We start from the raw sequence: 19938 nt of genomic DNA, 5'->3' as shown, positions 1-19938 counted from the left end.
AGCAATTGCACTGCCCCTGACACCACAGACAACACTCCAGAGAGTATCTGGCAGTTCCCCATTTAAATAGATCCTCAGTTATTCACCCCTCCAGGTAACAAGGCCCCTACTACCACCATGTTACCTATTTACACACACACAAATACCATCCAATTAGCACTTTTAAATATCAACAGCTAGCCAATGAAAACCTATAATACTGTACATAGGCTGACACATGCAAAAAAAATAAAGTAAGGAAGAAAGAAAGGGAGAGAGGGAGGGAGGAGGGTGAGAAAGACAAAAAAATAATTTGAAGAAAGGAGAAAAGATGAAAGGAACTCTGGGAAAACAGACAAGTAAATAGAGGAAAATTAAAATATTATACCATCATAGAGAGATGCTATGGGGCTGCATCCATAAGAACAGGAACATTCTCTTTAAAAGAAAAAACAGAGGAGCCAAGATGGCGGCGTGAGTAGGACAGTGGAAATCTCCTCCCAAAACCATATATAGTTTTGAAAATACAACAAATATAACTAGTCCTAAAAGAGAGACCAGAAGATATAGTACAACAGCCAGGCTACATCTACATCTGAGAGAACTCAGCACCTCATGAAGAGGGAAAGGAAGGCGACCACCAAGAAAGAAGGGACTTTGTTCTCCCAGCTGACACACGCGCCAACTGCCCACGACTACCTCTATCACCATGAAAAGGCAGAAGAATTTGATCCAGATCAGAATCACACAGACAATCCCCAAGAAGAAGTCTGGGGAGATAGATTTAACCAATTCTCCTGAAAAAGAATTCAAAATAAAGGTCATAACCATGCCGATGGAGCTGCAGAGAAATATGCAAGAGCTAACGGATAAAGTTGGGAGGGTGAATACAGAAATAAAACAATCTCTGGAAGGACTTAAGAGCAGATGGGATGAGGTGCAAGAGGCCGTTAATGGAACAGAAATCAGAGAACAGGAATACAGAGAAGCTGAGGCAACGGGAGATAAAAGGATCTCACAAGAATGAAACAATATTAAGAGAACTTTGTGACCAATCCAAAAGGAACAAAATCTGCATTATAGGGGTACCAGAAGAAGAAGAAGAGAGAAAAAGGGATAGTAAGTGTATTTGAAGAAATAATTGCTGAAAAATTCCCCAAACTGGGGGAGGAAATAGTCTCTCAGACCACGGAAGCCCACGGAACTCCCAACACAAGGGACCCAAGGAGGACAACACCAAGACACATAATAATTAAAATGGCAAAGATCAAGGAAAAGGACAGAGTATTAAAGGCAACCAGAGAGAGAAAAAAGGTCACCGACAAAGGAAAACCCATCAGACTATCATCAGACTTCTCAACAGAAACCGTACAGGCCAGAAGAGAATGGCATGATATATTTAATGCAATGAAACAGAAGGGCCTTGAACCAAGGATACTGTATCCAGCACGATTATCATTTAAGTATGAAGGAGGATTAAACAATTCCCAATGAAGCAAAAATTAAGGGAATTTGCCTCCCACAAACCACCTATACAGGGTATTTTAGAGGGAATGCTCTAGATGGCTAAATGGATGTCACCAGAGAAAATAAAATCACAGCAAAGAAAGCAGACCAACGAAATACTAACTAAAGCCAAAAAATAAAATCAACTACTCACAAAAGCACTCTAAAGAAACACAAAAGAGCATAGAATAGAACACATAACATATAAAGAATGGAGGAGGAGGAATAAGAAGGGAGAGAAATAAAGAATCATCAGACTGTGTTTATAATAGCTCAATAAGCGAGTTAAGTTAGACAGATAGTAAAGAAGCTAACCTTGAACCTTTGGTAACCATGAACCTAAATCCTGCAATGGCAATAAATACATATCTTTCAATAATCACCCTAAATGTAAATGGACTGAATGCACCAATCAAAAGACACAGAGTAATATAATGGATAAAAAAGCAAGACCCATCTATATGCTGCTTACAAGAGACACACCTCAAACCCGAAGACATACACAGACTAAAAGTCAAGGGATGGAAAAAGATATTTTATGCAAATGGAGAAAAAAGCAGGTGTTGCAGTAGTAGTATCAGAAAATAGACTTCAAAACAAAGAAAGTAACAAGAGATAAAGAAGGACATTACACAATGATAAAGGGGTCAGTCCAACAAGAGGATATAACCATTATAAATATGTATATGCACCCAATACAAGAGCACCTACATATGTGAAACAAATACTAACAGAATTAATGGAGGAAATAGAATGCAATGCATTCATTTTAGGAGACTTCAACACGCTACTCTATCCAAAGGAATGATCCACCAGAAGGAAAGTAAGTAAGAACACAGAGGCACTGAACAACACACTAGAACAGAAGGACCTAGTAGACATCTATGGAACTCTGCACACAAAAGCAGCACAATACACATTCTTCTCAAGGGCACATGGAACATTTTCCAGAATAGACCACAAACTAAGCCACAAAAAGAGCCTCAGTAAATTCAAAAAGATTGAAATTCTACCAACCAACTTCTTGGACTACAAAGGGATAAAACAAGAAATAAATTGTACAAAGAAAGCAAAAAGGCTCACAAACACATGGAGGCTTAACAACATGCTCCTAAATAATCAATGGATCAACGACCAAATTAAAATAGAGATCAAGCAATATATGGAGACAAGTGACAACAACAACACAAAGCCCCAACTTCTGTGGGACACAGAAAAAGCAGTTTTAAGAGGGAAGTATATAGCAATCCAGGCATATTTAAAGAAGGAAGAACAACCCCAAATGAATAGTCTAAAGTCACAATTATTGAAATTGGAAAAAGAAGAACAAATGAGGCCTAAAGTCAGCAGAAGGAGGGACATAATAAAGATCAGAGAGGAAATAAATAAAATGGAGAAGAATAAAACAATAGAAAAAATCAATTAAACCAAGAGCTGGTTCTTTGAGAAAATAAACAAAATATATAAGCCACTAGCAAGACTTATTAGGAGAAAAAGAGAATCAACACACATCAACAGAATCAGAAACGAGAAAGGAAAAATCACAACAGACTCCACAGAAATACAAAGAATTATTAGAGAATACTATGAAAACCTATATGTTAACAAGCTGGAAAACATAGAAGAAATGGACAATTTCCTAGAAAAATACAACCTTCCAAGACTGACCAAGGAAGAAACACAAAATCTAAACAGACCAATTACCAGCAACGAAATTGAAGAGGTAATCAAAAAACTACCCAAGAGCAAGACCCCTGGGACAGATGGATTTACCTCAGAATTTTATCAGGCGTACAGAGAAGACATAATACCCATTCTTCTTAAAGTTTTCCAAAAAATAGAAGAGGAGGGAATACTCCCAAACTCATTCTATGAAGCCAGCATCACTCTAATACCAAAACCATGCAAAGACCCCACCAAAAAAGAAAATTACAGACAAATATCCTTGATGAACATAGATGCAAAAACACTCAACAAAATTTTAGCAAAACAAATTTAAAAATACATCAAAAGAATCATATACCATGACCAACTGGGATTCATCTCAGGGATGCAAGGATGGTACAACATTCAAAAATCCATTAACACCATTCACCACACAAACAAAAAGAAGGACAAAAACCACACAATCATCTTCATAGATGCTGAAAAAACATTTGACAAAATTCAACATCCATTCATGATAAAAACTTTGAACAAAATGGGTATAGAGGGCAAGTACCTCAACATAATAAAGGTCATATATGATAAACCCACAGCCAACATCATACTTAACAGCAAGAAGCTGAAAGCTTTTCCTCTAAGATCGGGAACAAGACAGAGATGCCTATCTCCCCACTGTTATTCAACATAGTACTGGAGGTCCTAGCCACTGCAATCAGGCAGAACAAAGAAATTCAAGGAATCCAGACTGGTAAAGAAGAAGTCAAACTGTCACTATTTGCAGATGACATGATATTGTACATAAAAAACTCTAAAGACTCCACTCCAAAACTACTAGAACTAATATCGGAATTCAGCAAAGCTGCAGGACACAAAATTAATACACAGAAATCCGTGGCTTTCCTATACACTAACAATGAACTAACAGAAAGATAAACCAGGAAAACAATTCCATTCACAATAGCATCAAAAAGAATAAAGTACCTAGGAATAAACCTAACCAAGGAAGTGAAAGACCTATACCCTGAAAACTACAAGACACTCTTAAGAGAAATTAAAGAGGACACTAAGAAATGGAAACTCATCCCATGCTCTTGGCTAGGAAGAATTAATATTGTCAAAATGGCCATCCTGCCCAAAGGAATCTACAGATTCAATGCAATCCCTATCAAATTACCAATAGCATTCTTCAACGAACTGGAACAAATAGTTCAAAAAATCATATGGAACCACCAAAGACCCCGAATAGCCAATGCAATCCTGAGAAGGAAGAATAAATTGGGGGGGATCTCGCTCCCCAACTTCAAGCTCTACGACAAAGCCACAGTAATCAAGACAATTTGGTACTGGCACAAGAACAGCCCACAGACCAGTGGAACAGAATAGAGACTCCAGACATTAACCCAAACACGTATGGTCAATTAATATATGATAAAGGAGCCATGGACATACAATGGGGAAATGACAGCCTCTTCAACAGTTGGTGTTTGCAAAACTGGACAGCTACATGTAAGAGAATGAAACTGGATCATTGTCTAACCCCATACACAAAAGTAAATTTGAAATGGATCAAAGACTTGAATGTAAGGCATGAAGCCATAAAACTCTTAGAAAAAAACACAGGCAAAAATCTCTTGGACATAAACATGAGTGACTTCTTCATGAACATATCTCCCTGGGCAAGAAAAACAAAAGCAAAAATGAACAAGTGGGACTATATCAAGCTGAAAAGCTTTTCTACAGCAACAGACACCACCAATAGAACAAAAAGGCATCCAACAGTATGGGAGAATATACTCATAAAATGACATCCAAAATATATAAAGAGCTCACGCACCTCAACAAACAAAAAGCAAATAATCCAATTAAAAAATGGACAGAGGAGATGAAGAGATAGTTCTCCAAAGAATAAATTCAGATGGCCAACAGACACATGAAGAGGTGCTCCACATCGCTAGTCATCAGAGAAATGCAAATTAAAACCACAATGAGATATTAGCTCACACCAGTAAGGATCGCCACCATCCAAAAGACAAACAACAACAAATGTTGGCGGCGTTGTGGGGAAAAGGGAACCCTCCTACACTGCTGGTGGGAATGTAAATTAGTTCAACCATTGTGGAAAGCAGTATGGAGGTTCCTCAAAAAGTTCAAAATAGAAATACCATTTGACCCAGGATTCCACTTCTAGGAATTTACCCTAAGAATACAGCAGCCCAATTTGAAAAACACAGATGCACCCCTATGTTTATTGCAGCACTATTTACAATAGCCAAGAAATGGAAGCAACCTAAGTGTCCATCAGTAGATGAATGGATAAAGAAGATGTGGTACATAAACACAATGGAATATTATTCAGCCATAAGAAAAAAACAAATCCTACCATTTGCAACAACATGGATGGAGCTAGAGGGTATTATCCTCAGAGAAATAAGCCAGGTGGAGAAAGACAAGTATCAAATGATTTGACTCATATGTGGAGTATAAGAACAAAGAAAAAACTGAAGGAACAAAACAGCAGCAGAATCACAGAACCCAAGAATGGACTAACAGTTACCAAATGGAAAGGAACTGGGGAGGATAGTTGGAAAGGGAGGGATAAGGTGGGGAGAAAGAAAGGGGCCATTAAGATTAGCATGTATAATCTGGGGGGAGGCACGGTGAGGGCTGTGCAACACAGAAAAGACAAGTAGTGACTGTACAGCATCTTACTATGCTGATGGACAGTGACTGTAATGGGGTCTGTGGGGGGGACTTGGTGAAGGGGGCATCTAGTAAACAATGTTTCTCATGTAATTGTAGATTAATGATACCAAAAGAAAAAAAAGAAGAAAAAAGAAAAATGAGAGAGAATTGAAAAGAAAAAGAACACAGCAAAAATATGATTCTGGTTATTATATCCTAGCTGAAATGGAGTTTAGTGGATGAGACAGTTGGTGTTGCCATTTTACATGCAAGACAGAAACAAATTGAGAAGAGAACTGGAGAGCAAAATAAAAAGAGTCTAGGTCTTTCATGACTGCTAGGTGTAACCCTGTAACCCTGGACTGCCTCCATAACTATGAGACATGAAAGTAAAAGCAAAAACAAAAAAGCCTATCCTTTAATACATTATTCTGAGGTTTTCTGCCACTTGCACGTTAATCATATTCTATATAGTAAGTTTTCCCCCAAACGCCTACAAGATGAAAAAAAAAACCTTTATGTTCCAGGCTTACTATCTTGCTGTTCCTATTAACTATAGCTTTAAGTCTATCTTATATTAGCAAGGCAAGTGATACTAACATTTCAAGTTTCAGGATTACATTCTAATCAAGTCTATCATGTAATAAAATGTAATGCTGAAGGACCTATGGAATACAGTCCCAGGTGTCCACAGGACACTACTCTCATTGTTTTCAGATGTTGCAGAATCACTCCTCTAAGGCTTACCTTCAATTTCTCTTCAGTCTGACTTTCTTCTTTTAAATTTGTATTGGATGACTGATGGCTAACATAGTAAATATTTTATCTTTCTACACCCTTCCCCCAGGAAGAATATGCCTTTTTGAGAGTGAGGCACTATCAGACACCTGGAGTCCAAAGTTAGTTCTTAACTCTTTTGTTCACAGTGAACACTACTGCTTTTAAATGGTTTTACATTGCTATAAACTATCTATTAAAATATAATATTCAATCTTACAGACTAAAAGGTCACTTTCATAATTAAACTAGAAATCCTAGAGAAAGTAGAATGATCAAGACTATGGAATAAAACAGATCAGTATGAGTTTAACTGCTTAGCTTCAGACATCACCTATATTGTAAATTATAATTATTCTGATATTGTCTAAAAATTTCAAATTTCATACTAAGTAAAAATTTCACAAAATGCTAAAAGAAATGTTCTGGCAGAGAAAGATCAATATAACTCTGGAATAATTTTTTCTGAAGTATGGCACAACTAATCAAATCAGTAACAAACCCATTCCTATCCCCACCCACCTTTTTTCCAGGTTTCTGACTTTTGCATTGATAACTGACTGGGTAGTACATATGACTAGGATCTGAGGGTAATGATAGCAGGCACTTTTGTATAGAAAAAATATGACAAGGGAAATCTAAGACATGCCAAATCTCAAAGGCAAAATAAGACAATAAAGGAAAGAAATGGTCTTAATAGACCATAGTCCCCCTAGTTCTGCCTTTCCGAATCAATTTATCTGCCATATTCTTGTCATCTTTGTAACTGAGCACTTCAATATGCGCTTAGGACTTTGAAACACACCTTATCAAACGTTACACCTGTATATAATCAATCAAAGGTAAACAAGTTTATTTCTATATTGTCATAATGCTCAAAGAACAAGCCCTCCTCACTAATCAAAGCATAGAACCCTTTAATTTGGTTCTGCTTATGTCAGGAATAACCAGTTTACCAGACAACTCCTCCATCCTTAAAAGTCGTAGTACTTATTGCATATGGATAAGGAAGAAATGAAGGGACAAGAAAATATTAATCTTGAATTCTAGATAGCTTCATGTTTGCACTGAAATTTTCATTTTAATATTCTTGACACTTATTTTATCCTCTTTTTAAGGAGACTTAAATACCAGCAAGACAGATGGTATCTATGGGAGAAAAAGCTGACACTCTTCCTACTCGTATAAGGTACTCAGTTGATTTATATTGAAAGACTTAATGATTTTCTACTTCCATTTTCAATACTGCCCACCTCTCCCCAGAAAAAAATCAATGAGGGCCAGATGGCTTAAAATTTATACAGAGAAGGTCCTTTTGAAGGAGCAAATACCCTGACAGCAAATAAGACAATATAACCTGCCAAATCAATGCTTAATACTCAGTAAACTTGAGGTTCCCATAAATGCCACAACCACTCCTACCATTCCCTGGCCAGTCCAGGTTCTATGCAACCTCCGTCACAGTTCTTGAGACCAGCTCTTCCCTCTACCTATTTCTTATACTGACCTCTAGACAATATTTCTCATATTTGGGCTTTCCTCAAAGGGAAGCAGTGAAGTTGGAAAACTCCCTCATATCATGCAACGATCTACCTCTTTAATCTATGTACGCCTGAAGAGGACAGGAGTTACTGACAGACACACACTCAAAGTGCAAAAAACTTGCCACAAGGTGAATGAAATTAAGGCAAGCCCCTTAGCCAAAGTCGGCTGCCTTCACATTACGGCACAATACCAGTTTGCATTGTAATTATTAACTGGCTAAAACATCAGTCCCCCTCTAAAACAGAATCAGTTCTCCTCTAATATGAGAGGTGTACTTGTAGGCCAGAAAAGCCAAATGAAAAAATAATGTTGCTAAATCAATAAGACTTAGATGTTTTAGCAAAGCCTCTTGTCTAATATTCTAAATTCAGCTGAAATGTACAACAAATATAAATCAAAATATGTAACTGTTAGCAAATGAAATACTCACCTTCTCAATATTTATCTGGTGCTTTCTTAACCGCTCTAGGTCTGTTGGGATTACTACCTTAATGAATTTCTGGATAGCTGGTTCAAGACGGCGTAATTTCACTTTTTCTTCATCCTCAGACATCCTAAAAAGTGTTGTGTCACTTCTCCTTGAAACAACTGTCTTCTCCACTCATACAGAAAAACCTACAAAAGAAATATTTAAGAATTTTTAAAAATCAGTTTCCATTATTTTTAAAAGCCAACAATTAGGTAATTTTAGAATTTATTCTAAATACAGATTCAACTTAATGCTGAACTGAGTTACTAGTATTTTTTAAAAACTTATTTTAAAACCTTTTTCTCTATATAAAAGTAACATATATTCACGTCAGAATGTTTAGAAAATGTGAAAGAGAATAAGTCAACAATCATCTCTTTACCCATAGTTAACAACTCTTTTCATTTCCTTGCCCTTCCATTTTGATATATGTCTTTTCAGGTCTTTTTCTATACAATAACATATGTATATATATATGTACTTAAATAGCTTTTTTAAAATAACTAGTATATTATCCTAAGTTTTCATTTCCCAATGTATCTTGGACATTGAATAACTTTTTTTAAAAAATGTGTCAAATGGAAATATTGGAAGAAAAAATTTCATTAACATTTCTGCTTGAATCAAACTCCATTTCTACTGTCATGATAATGTAACTATGTAACTATGTACTTCAGATATATTATAACATATGAAACTCTTCTCACTGGTGTCTTTTAAGTTTGCCCCTTCCCTTTCTTATAAAGAGGTTAGCACTGTCTATAGCCAACACAAATAAACAGTGACAGAACTGTAATAAGAACCCAGAATTCTTGAGAGTACAATCAAATGCTCTTCCTAATTCACCAGTGGTTATAGACCACTGTTTCACAAAGTCCAACTGTATCCTTTTGGGGCCAGGGTAGGAGAGGGTAGGGATGGCAAGTGAACAGACTCCAGACCACACATCAGCATCAACTGGAGAAAATTAAATCCATTTTACAAATTTGAGCTTATTAGATTTTTTATAAACAAAGGGCCCCACCGTTTAACCAAGCTTGAAAACTACTGCTGAGCACCATGCTTTTGTGCCATCTCATTAACCATATTTAAAAATTTAAGTTGACCATGTTAATCCCACTGGGTTATAATGTCCATAGAGATAGGGCTTCATAGATTTTGTGGAGTCCCTGAATCTATGGAAAGTTGGGAATATATTTTTGAGTTCTTTTGGCAGATATGGTCCATTGCTTTCATAAGATTATCAAAAGAGATCACTCCAGAAGCATTAAGAACTATTCTTCCAAATAATGTTCATTTCTCTTTCTTTCACAGTTGAAAATCTTTAAATGTTGGTTATACAGACTATCTCATCTACCAGTAACTTAGTTTTATGATTGATCTAAGCTTGAAAGCAAAAAAAGGAAAATCTCCAGACACCAAAAATAAGAGTTCAACAGCTACAGTAGTGAGAATTGGAGATAGATGGATTTCATTGCCAAAAGAGTAAGCCCACAGACCCAACAAAACAGGAAAACTCATATAGCTAAGGGACTAGAGATAATAAAGTAATTCAAAAAGAAAATTTTAAAAGACATACCTAAAAATATTCAAAGACATAAAGTAATAAAATCTTTTTTAAAAAGTAGATATTATAAAATAATAACAAGCCAATCTTAAAATAAATCAAGTAAAAATTCTAGAAATAAAAACTTCAAAAGATGAATTAAACAGTAAACTATGTAACTGAAGGGAGAATTGTTGATTCAGAGGTATCAGTCAAAACACAGAGGAATAAAAAGATAAGGGACATAAAGGATGGAATGAAAAACTCCATAACAAATTAGAGTACCATATGGAAAGAATAAAGTAGTGAAAAGGCATTATTCAAAGCGAATACACTGCGAATTAAGATGTAGGACCTCAAACTGAAAATGCACACAAGCCCTAAGTAGCATAAATAAAAAACAAATTTACCTAAACACATGGACGGGAAACTGCAGAATATCAAGGACAAAAAAAATATCTTAAAAAGAAAACCAGAGATAGAAGACAGATAAACTAAAACAACAGAAGCTGCGAACTTTTCATCAGCAAGATACCAAGACACAAGTATCTTCAAAGTGCTGAGGGGCTGGTATATTCCCAGGCAAATTATTACTCAGAATTGAAGGGAAAATAATCATTTTCAAATATACCAAGACTGAGTTTATACCAATTACCCTCACTAAGAGAATTACTAAAAGGTATACTTTAACAATAAAGTGAATAAACCCAAAGAAGTGAGATGGTAAGGGGCAACAAATATGAAGTATACCATCAGTGGGTGAATAAATGAATTAAAGAACAAAGACAAGAAAGCACGGATTTTGAATAACCTGATTAAGTACAATAAAAACATTTCCATGTAAATTAACTTTACATAGTATTATATTACACAGATGTTTCACAATTTAACCAATATTGTTGGCTATTCAGATTGTTTCCAATTTTCCATTATTACAAACTATATCACAGTGTAATTACCCTTTTTATACATAAATCTGTATTACCATCTATGATTAGCCCTTTAAAATAAATACCTGGAAAAAGAATAGGTACACACTTCTTTTAAGGCTTTGATAACAAATGTTCCCAAAACAACTGTACCTATTTACATTCACACCAGCAATATATCAAAATGTCTGTCTATCCATACCCCGATCAATGCTTGGTATTATCATTCTTAGACATTCAACTGGTGACAAAACCGGTGTCTCATTACCATTTTATTTTGCATTATTTAATTACAAATGGATTGCTTTATTATCCATTTGCATTTCTTCTTTCATAAAATGACTGCTCAGGCCATGAGTCTATTTTACAATAGGGAATGTCTTTCTATTATATTTAACATATAATAGACTCATAAACTATGAATTATTTGTCTAATGTTAATGTTTCCCAGTCTATCACATTGCTTTATATTTTGTTCTGCTATGCATATTATATACTATAAGAAGGTATCTTTATATCTACCACCATTCCTATCAAAATGTTTCTGAACATAATCTGGCACTCAATAGATGCTAATGGAACTAAACTTTTCTTCACATGTCCCTCCTTCACCTTTTCTAATCCATTCACTCTACTCAAACTGCACAATATGTATAGCATATTACAAGTGTGGCCTGTCTTTAGATTCTTTCCCCTCTCCAATTTTATCCCCACAGACTACCACCAATTAATATATCTGAAACACCAATTGTAACATGCCCCTTCTCTGAATCAAAACTCCCAACAGTTCCCTATTATTTGAACAGGAAAACAAAATGTTCATAAAGCAATACACCCAATCTACCTAAGTATTATGACCTAATCTCTACTTTTGGATTTACAGTGATGCTCCCTCTGTCTAGCTACTCTTTTATATCCCATCTGCCTCAAAACTTTATGTTTAAATACAAATCAAATTATTCTTCCTTCTCTTCCACTTATCAGTTTATTGTATACATAACATACCACAATTTTGAATATTTGGTTTGTTTTCACTGTTCTTCTGTGCTATAAAGATAGCTTTCTTTTTTGAGTTCCAAAAGTAGTATGTCCAGGTCAGAGTTATGCATGTCCTCAGCTTTCCATTCCCAAGGCAAATCTGCTGCCTCATAAAAGCTAACTCTCAGGGAAGACATTCTGCCCTAAGAAACTCCCAAGAGGTCTTTGCCTTACCAACTCCTGGTCCCCTTTTGGCCAGTACTTTTTTCTTCTCTTTACCATTTCCATTTTTATAAAATTATAATAAAACGCCTATATAAAACTAAAAAGATAACATAACATTCAAATAATTGCATAAATCATGATGCTGCAGAAAGTTGTCCAGAGATGGCTTTGATCACAAAATAGCTCAAATAATGTTTGTAAGCTATTAAGGAAAGGTCTTAATTCAATATGCAAAATGTTGTTTAAAAGTGTGATTAAATGATGAGTGAAAGTATTTCAGCATTTCTTGATTTTCAGTCAGAAAATTGGAACATATTTCTGATATAATTAAAAGGATTAAAAATGCATTTACGTTGACATCACAACTGTGTAAAATATGCCTGCAAAAAAGACAGAATACACAAAATGCCTAATTTCTCAAACCTCTGTAGAGTTTAATATTTTGAAAATGTTTTAAAACATTAAATTAAATGTTCTAATGGGATATTTGGGGTGACAGAGTTGTTCTATATCATGACAGTGGTGGTAGATATAATTATATGCATTTGTCAAAACCCACAGAACTGTACACCACAAAGAGTGAATTTTTGTAAATTAAACAACAGGATATAGGGGAACCCAAAATGGAATACAAGTTATAAAAAATAAATTAACTGTATTACAAATGAATAGCATAACCACATTGAAGGAAGTGGGGGAAGAAAATAATCTAGGTAATTCTGGAAAACAGTATTTTAACTGGATACTACAAGACTAAAGACAAAAAGAACTACTGTAGTGTACTCTAGTAATTAATTTGTTTCTCACAGAAGTATGGGTTAGAAATCCTGAAATTACTTTATGTGTATACTAGGACTGAACAAATAAGGAAATACTTTATAGAACATGAAAGCTAGATTTCTCACTGTTGAAGAAAGAAGTTACAATTAAAGGGCAAGAGTAGAATGAACCCTGTGGTGTTAGATTAGAATCAGAAGTACTAGAATGAACTTTTGTTTAAAAAAAATACACACACATATATGTATGTGTATGTACACAACTTGATACAAAAATATAAATCTTCATGCATGGATATATATATGTGTGTGTGTGTGTTCATGCATATATATCTATCGGCATGGAATGTGTGTTTATATAAATAAATATGCAAATATATGTTAAATAATAAATTTACTTATAAAATTTATCAATATAAATTGTGTATATATATATATATACATATAGTTGTCTTCTGCCAGGCACTAGCAGCAATAATATCTCAATAGCAGTGAATACACCTAGCATCCAGATCCTGGTATTCAAATACCATTCTCCAAAAAAAGAAACCAGGGGTCCTTGGAGAAGTGGCTGATTCCAAAGCTGGGGCAGGGAAAACACAAGATAAGCCTGGAGCATCTTACGGTGCCAGAAAGTAAGGAAGCTCTCAAAAAAGTTTGGGGGCCTGTCAAAAGGGTACAGAAAGCAACCTGAAAAAACTCCCAATGGCCAAAACTGGAACAATGTGAGACATAAAATAAATAATACAAGTGTAGGACAATAACCGATACAAAAATAAAAAGCCCATACTGATACAAATAAATAACTGACTAAATATGGGAAGAAGGGGCAGCTCTTTCTTACAGAAGAATTCCAATTAATAAAGAAGGAATGAAAGAAACAGAAAATCACCATTAGAACATCACTGCAATAATTACTAAAGGCAAAATCCACCATGGATGTTAAAGTCAGCAAGTGAAAAGTCTAAGGAGAAACAAGATACTTGCATAGTTCAAAAATTCTCCCCCAAGACATCAATATAATTAGATATTGAAAAAATAATAAATTTAGAGAGTATCCCAGCAGCCACCATCTTAACCAAAAGTGGTCAAGAGTAGTATCAAAAGCACTGTATCATATGTACCCCCTCAAATGATGAACTAAGAAGGGCACATACACTTCTGTGGTATCAACATAAATGCATAACCTTAATTTAACCAGTAGGAAACATCAGGCAAAACTCAACAGAGAGACACAAAATAACTAACCAGCACTCTTCAAAAGTATAAATGTCGTGAAAGAATGTACAACACTAAAGAGCCATGCCAATGAAGTGCACTGTGGGATCTTAGATTGGATCCTGGAACAGAAAAGGGGAAACAGTATTAAAAAAATGATGAAATCTGAGGGAAGTTCGTAATCTATAGTATTTCACAGATGTTAATTTCTTACTTTCGATAATTGTACGTTATATAAGGTGTTAGCATTAAAGTAAGTTGTAAAGAACTCTGTATGACTTTAATTTTTCTGTAACTGCAAAATCATAAAAAATCTTTGAAAACTGTATGAATTGATGTTTCATATAAGGTCAAATATTTCTAAGTCAAAGAACTGCAATCATATTCACTGCACTGACACCTAGGGGGCTTGGGGGTTACCAGGTGCTTTTACAAACTTTATCGTTGGTGCATACAACTACTATCAGCTCAATACCATATAGTCAGTCATGTTTCCAACTCCAAGAAAAAGTACTAGGAGATTAACTCAATCACTTCAAAGGTTATTTGTAAGTGAAAAGCCCCATTTCCCAGAAAAGGCCAAAAATGGTTGGCACACGCTCTCCATCCCCCAGCAAAGTGATGAACACCTTCCATCAGCCTAGAGATCCCGTATCTCCCCACACTGAGGAAATTCCCCACTGAATTCCTCAGGCACATCGCCCCGTGTTTCTGACTGGGGGACAGGGTACTGAATTTGGAAAGAAAGGCATGGCTTTTGGTCCTACCATATGGTTTCCTCTCCTGGCCTTCGATTCCAAATTTGTAAAAGGGGCGGGGGGCGTTAGGTGTGGGAGCGTCTGTGAACCACCTCCGGGTCTGACAGGAGACTCCGACTTCTGGCTCCCGGTCCTCCTCTCAGGACCCCCTAGTCTCGCGGTATCCCTCAAAGTGTCACCCACAGCGCACCCGAGCCACACACACCAAACGCCCCCACTAGAGACGGATGCACTGGCGCGTCTCGGGACAGAGACGCCGGCGGCCCTGACGACCTAGGGCCCACAGTGCGCCACGGGAAGGGCAGGCGCAGTAAACTTTTCAACCCCGCGACGCCGGGAAGCCATCACGCTCGTCCCGTCGGCCGCCTCCTTGTACCCGCTTCGAATAGGACTGCCAAAAACGAAACCACCACTTCTTTGGGCCCGGAGATGCCCCTACGGCGCTCGCACTTCCGACCTAAGTGCCCGATTCCCGCAGGGCGCCTCTCCCGCCCGCGTAGTCGGCGCCCAGCCCACCTTGCGCGTGAGGGCCTGACACCCCCAAGGCGGCCTAGCGCGAGTCCCTTACCTCCCGCCGGGGCGCCAGAGGCTGGTCGGTGTGCACGGCGCAGGCGCGGGCCGACGGGGCGGGTCGTTGCGATGGGCTGGCCGGGCTGGGCCACGCCCCCTCTCGCCAAGTCTGGGCCTCGTGGGGTGTGGCCGGGACGCCGGTGAGTACACACGCGGTTTGCGTTCCCAGTCGCGACAGGCTTATTAAAAAGTAGTCTGTTTACTTTGTGGGATTGTCACTTTGGAGCTAGGAGGAAAGAGGCGCACGAATGCTCTTTAGTCTGTTCATTGTGTTTTAAGTATGTGACAGTTCACATTTGTATAGCCTTTTACATTTTGCGAAGTTTTTCCGCCCAATTTCCTCTTCTTCCAGGAATATTACTGGCATGTTGGTCGTGTATTCTTAGCTCTACACAAGTAGAAACTGAAGCTCAGATAGGTTGCGCTTTCTCCCTCTCACCTCCCAAAGCACTATGAGGTGTGCAGGGTACAAGTTTTATCTTAACTCTAACAGGCATATAAATTGAAGCTCAGGCAAGTTGTGTTTTTCCCTCAAAGCTGGTTGAGCCCTTAATGCCAATGTCCTTATCCCAATTTTATAGATAATTACTCTGAGGCTCAACAAAGAATTTTAAGTGACTCACTCCAGTTCAGCCAGTTAGTGACAGAGTTGAAACTCCAACTGGGTTTCCTAATTTCCTTATCAAGTTTTTCAAGTTGCCATCTGCTACCAGTGAACAAGCAGTTGGCTGACTTTGAAACCCTGTCCTGGTCTCAGATCCTCCTCTCTGAATGACCTGACTTCTTGATGCAACCTTTATTATATGTTCAGATGACTGAATATTCAGATGACTTGTTTTGAATGTATCCACCAATGATATTGTCCTGAGAAGTCCTAAGGATGTTCAAGCCATACCTAAGGAAACTCAGTGTTAGGGTCTTTCAGTGAAAGCGGATAAGGCTAGAAATTGTGAACCAAGAAGGATTAAGGGGCCTGTAAGAAAGCCTTGAAAAAAAAATTTCTAAAATAAGCACAAAGCTACTAAGTAATTTGGATTTTCTTTATGGGCAAAATGAATGCTGATGTTTGTTTTGCTCTAGGAATGAGGTGTTTAAAAAATATAATTCTAAGGAGAAAAATTATTTGTCAATACCTCAGGAAAATGTTTTTTATGCAAGTATCAGTAAAACAAGATCTTTTGAAGTAAAGGTCACTTGAGTTAAGTTCTGGAAAAGCTACCTCAATTACAACAGGTAGGTGTGGCACTCAAGAATTCTAAATTTGACCCTAGCATTCTAGATTGTTATATGTATATTTGCTGTAAATTGGGTGTATCAGAGTTGCAGGATAGAGTGTTTAATCTTACCGTTTGTTAACCTGATTAATAATATTTAGATCTTTAGACATATGATGTGTAGACCTTTTTTATACTCTTTCCCTGTGCTCTGAAGTTATTAGGAGTAGGCCTGCTGCTACTAGCCAGCATTTTCCTAAGGTCTTAACTCAACCAGGGAGGCCAAACAAAATAAAACAAAACAGTTAGTGTGTGTGTAAAAATATTCTTTTCAGGTATTATGATTGCTTATTTGGAAAACCCAGAGGAATGAATTGAAATAAGTTCAATAAAATAGCTAGAGAAATAGCTTTCCTAAACAACAATGCCAATTTAGAAATGTAGTACAAAAGGTCACATTCAAAAGCGGACAGAATCAAGCTTGTGTTTATAAGGAATTACAGGACCTATTTGAAGAATTAAGAATAATAGCTAAATGGGGTGGAGCAGATGAAGGGATTACCAAGGGGCATGAGAGTCTATGATATGTTCATTATTTTGATGGTGGTACTAGTTGCATGGGTGTATACACATGTCAAAACTTACAAAATTATACCCTTTATATGTGTGTATATGTGTTCATTGTCAGTTACAGCTGAATAAAGCTGTTTCTTGAGGAAAGGTATATATTATTATTTACTAAGAACTTAGCACATTTTTTGGAACAGACTAAGAAAACAATATATATTCACTATATAGATTAAATAATTTTTCTAGTATCATAGAGCAAGTATATGATGAGCCTGAGAATCAAAGTCAGATTTGGCACAATAATAAAACCTCCTAGGTTATCTTCTTAGCTCATTCCTTTTCTGGGGACTGCTGCTCCCCAGCAGATCTGCATGCTCTCAGTTACTGGTCTCAGGTAGCATGAGCCCGTGCCCCTGACTATAGTAAGTTTGTCCAGTAACAGACACCTGACTCAGACTGGAACAATAAGATACCTTTCCCAGGAATTTGGATTTGGGACTAGAACTCCAGCTTTAGCCTGGCTTGTTTCACAAGATGCTCATAGCATAGCTCTTAGTGGCTATGTTTTTCACTCATAGACTGGTGAATCAGAGGAAGTCATGCTGCTTATTGATCCCATTTATAACTGTGGAGGCATAAGTATGTCCTGGGTCATGGTGTTAAAAAAGTGTTTTTACATGTTTAAAAAAGTACTTAAAAGCTACTATCTTCACTATGTTCTTTCTCTGGCCATGCATTATTGAATGTCTACTGTACTGCAGTTCTGAATGCACTCAATTTCTTTGTGCATTCTATCATTTCAACCATCTTGTGAACTGAGATGAAGAAAGGTTAAAAATAAACTGATAATAGTGGTTACCTTTGGAATGGCATTAATTGGGGAGAGGGAGTTTCTGGGATGCTGGAAATGTTCTATGTGTTGATCTAATGTAATTACATAAAAATTCATCAAGCTATACACCTAAGATTTGTGTACTTTATTGTAAGTTATACCACAATATAAGAGGAAAATAAATAAAGAGCTAGCAATTCTTAACAAACAGAACCTCAGTAAACAGGAATAGATAGTTCCTTAATATTTCTATTATCTCTCTGTAAAGTAATGGTTAAATAGCAGCAGTAAATTCTACCATTGTTAAAAGCCCTTCACCCCTCTGAAAATAAAATACAAAGTCATGAAAGAGATGGAATAGAGAAAGAGAGGGGAGGGAGGTGAGAATGATTAGATACACACACATACCAAAAGAAACAGCACATTCAGATTCCTGATTCAGTTCATTCCTGAGGCTTAGTTGTATCCCAACACCTAGGTGTGGATACACCCACAGCCTTCTAACTCTCCCAGCCCCCACCCTAACCTTTTCTTTAATTGCATACACTAACTCAGGTGGACTTCTATTACTTTCAATCAAGGGAGTTCTAACTTTTATAGACACAAAATCCCATTTGTTTCTATTATATAATTTTAAACTTGCATGTAGTGTTCACTGACTGTAGTACTTAGACCTCTTCACTTTCTGCTTTACTGTCCTCTGCTACCACATACACACATACACACACCATCACCAATCTGTTCATGTACATATATTTTTTAGGTTTTTTTAATTGAAATATAGTTGCTATACATGTTCATATATATTAAGGTTATAAGAGGATATATGTAGATATATGTATGTGTGTGTATATATATATAAATTGTGTGTGTATATATGTATGTATTATACATAGACTCCTTATATCAAACCAAAAGGAGGAAGCTCTGCAGGCAAACAGTAGCACCAGAATTTAGGCCTCAACCGTTAGCCACTTAGGAATTTGATAATCATTTTACATGTAGAATAGCTTTGATGCCCAAACATCTGCCTATAGGCCCCTCCCCTGCTTTTCTTTTGGTTACCTTTATTTTATTTTTTTATTAAGGTATCATTGTTATACACTCTTATGAAGGTTTCACAAAAAAAAGCAATGTGGTTACTACATTCACCCTTATTATCGAGTCCCCCCCATACCCCATTGCAGTCACTGTCCCTCAGTGTAGTAAGGTGCCACCGAGTCCCTACTTGTCTTCTCTGTGCTACACTGTCTTCCCTGTGACCCCACACACACCATGTGTACTTGATTACCTTTATTTTTAAAAGTGTGCCCAAGAATTATTACATAAGGTAGTATTTATAAAAACACACCTTCTAGACCTTACTGACATTTTAAACAATTTTCAAGGGTAATTGTGACTCTGTAATTTTTGCTTTATTCACTGACTTTAATTTTTCATAACCAAACCCCTCACCATCAACTCACCCTAAAAATATGCAACTTTATAGTATGCTTGCAATTAAAACACATACTGAGCATTAGAATCATATTAAATGTTTTTTAAACTTTGGCAGTTTACAAGACACTTTGAATTTTGTAGTACCATAATTACTATTATCATAAATGTCAATCAATATCACATGATATACAGACATGCAAATTAATAGGTATTAATAGATCCCAGTCCTTTCCCAAATCCTACCCTGTGCCTTTCACCT

At 36.7% G+C, this 19938-nt stretch overlaps 1 protein-coding gene across 9 annotated transcripts in view; it reads right to left on the bottom strand.

The window, feature by feature from the left end:
• The window catches only part of STX17 (syntaxin 17), a 107935-nt gene extending 92236 nt beyond the window's left edge, over positions 1 to 15699 (bottom strand). For 5 of the 9 annotated variants that reach the window (XR_005025436.2, XR_005025438.2, XR_005025432.2 and 2 more), the window contains exons 1-2: positions 15622 to 15699; positions 8585 to 8769 (exon numbers count right to left, since the gene is read on the bottom strand). Coding sequence is in view for 2 of the 9 variants with exons in the window: in XM_036888439.2 (XP_036744334.1) it covers positions 8585 to 8707 (123 nt within the window). In the remaining 7 variants the exon portion in view is untranslated. Of the gene's footprint in view, positions 1 to 8584; positions 8770 to 14325; positions 14411 to 15569 lie in introns of those variants that run through there. The other 4 variants (XR_005025435.2, XR_008996568.1, XM_036888440.2 and 1 more) reach the window with 4 other exon arrangements.
• Between the last annotated feature and the right edge of the window lie 4239 nt (positions 15700 to 19938).

The sequence above is a fragment of the Manis pentadactyla genome, chromosome 3 (assembly GCF_030020395.1).
Source record: "Manis pentadactyla isolate mManPen7 chromosome 3, mManPen7.hap1, whole genome shotgun sequence".
Lineage (NCBI taxonomy): Eukaryota > Metazoa > Chordata > Mammalia > Pholidota > Manidae > Manis > Manis pentadactyla.
Note: the sequence above shows the minus strand (reverse complement) of the source record. Positions and strands in the feature narration are given on the sequence as shown.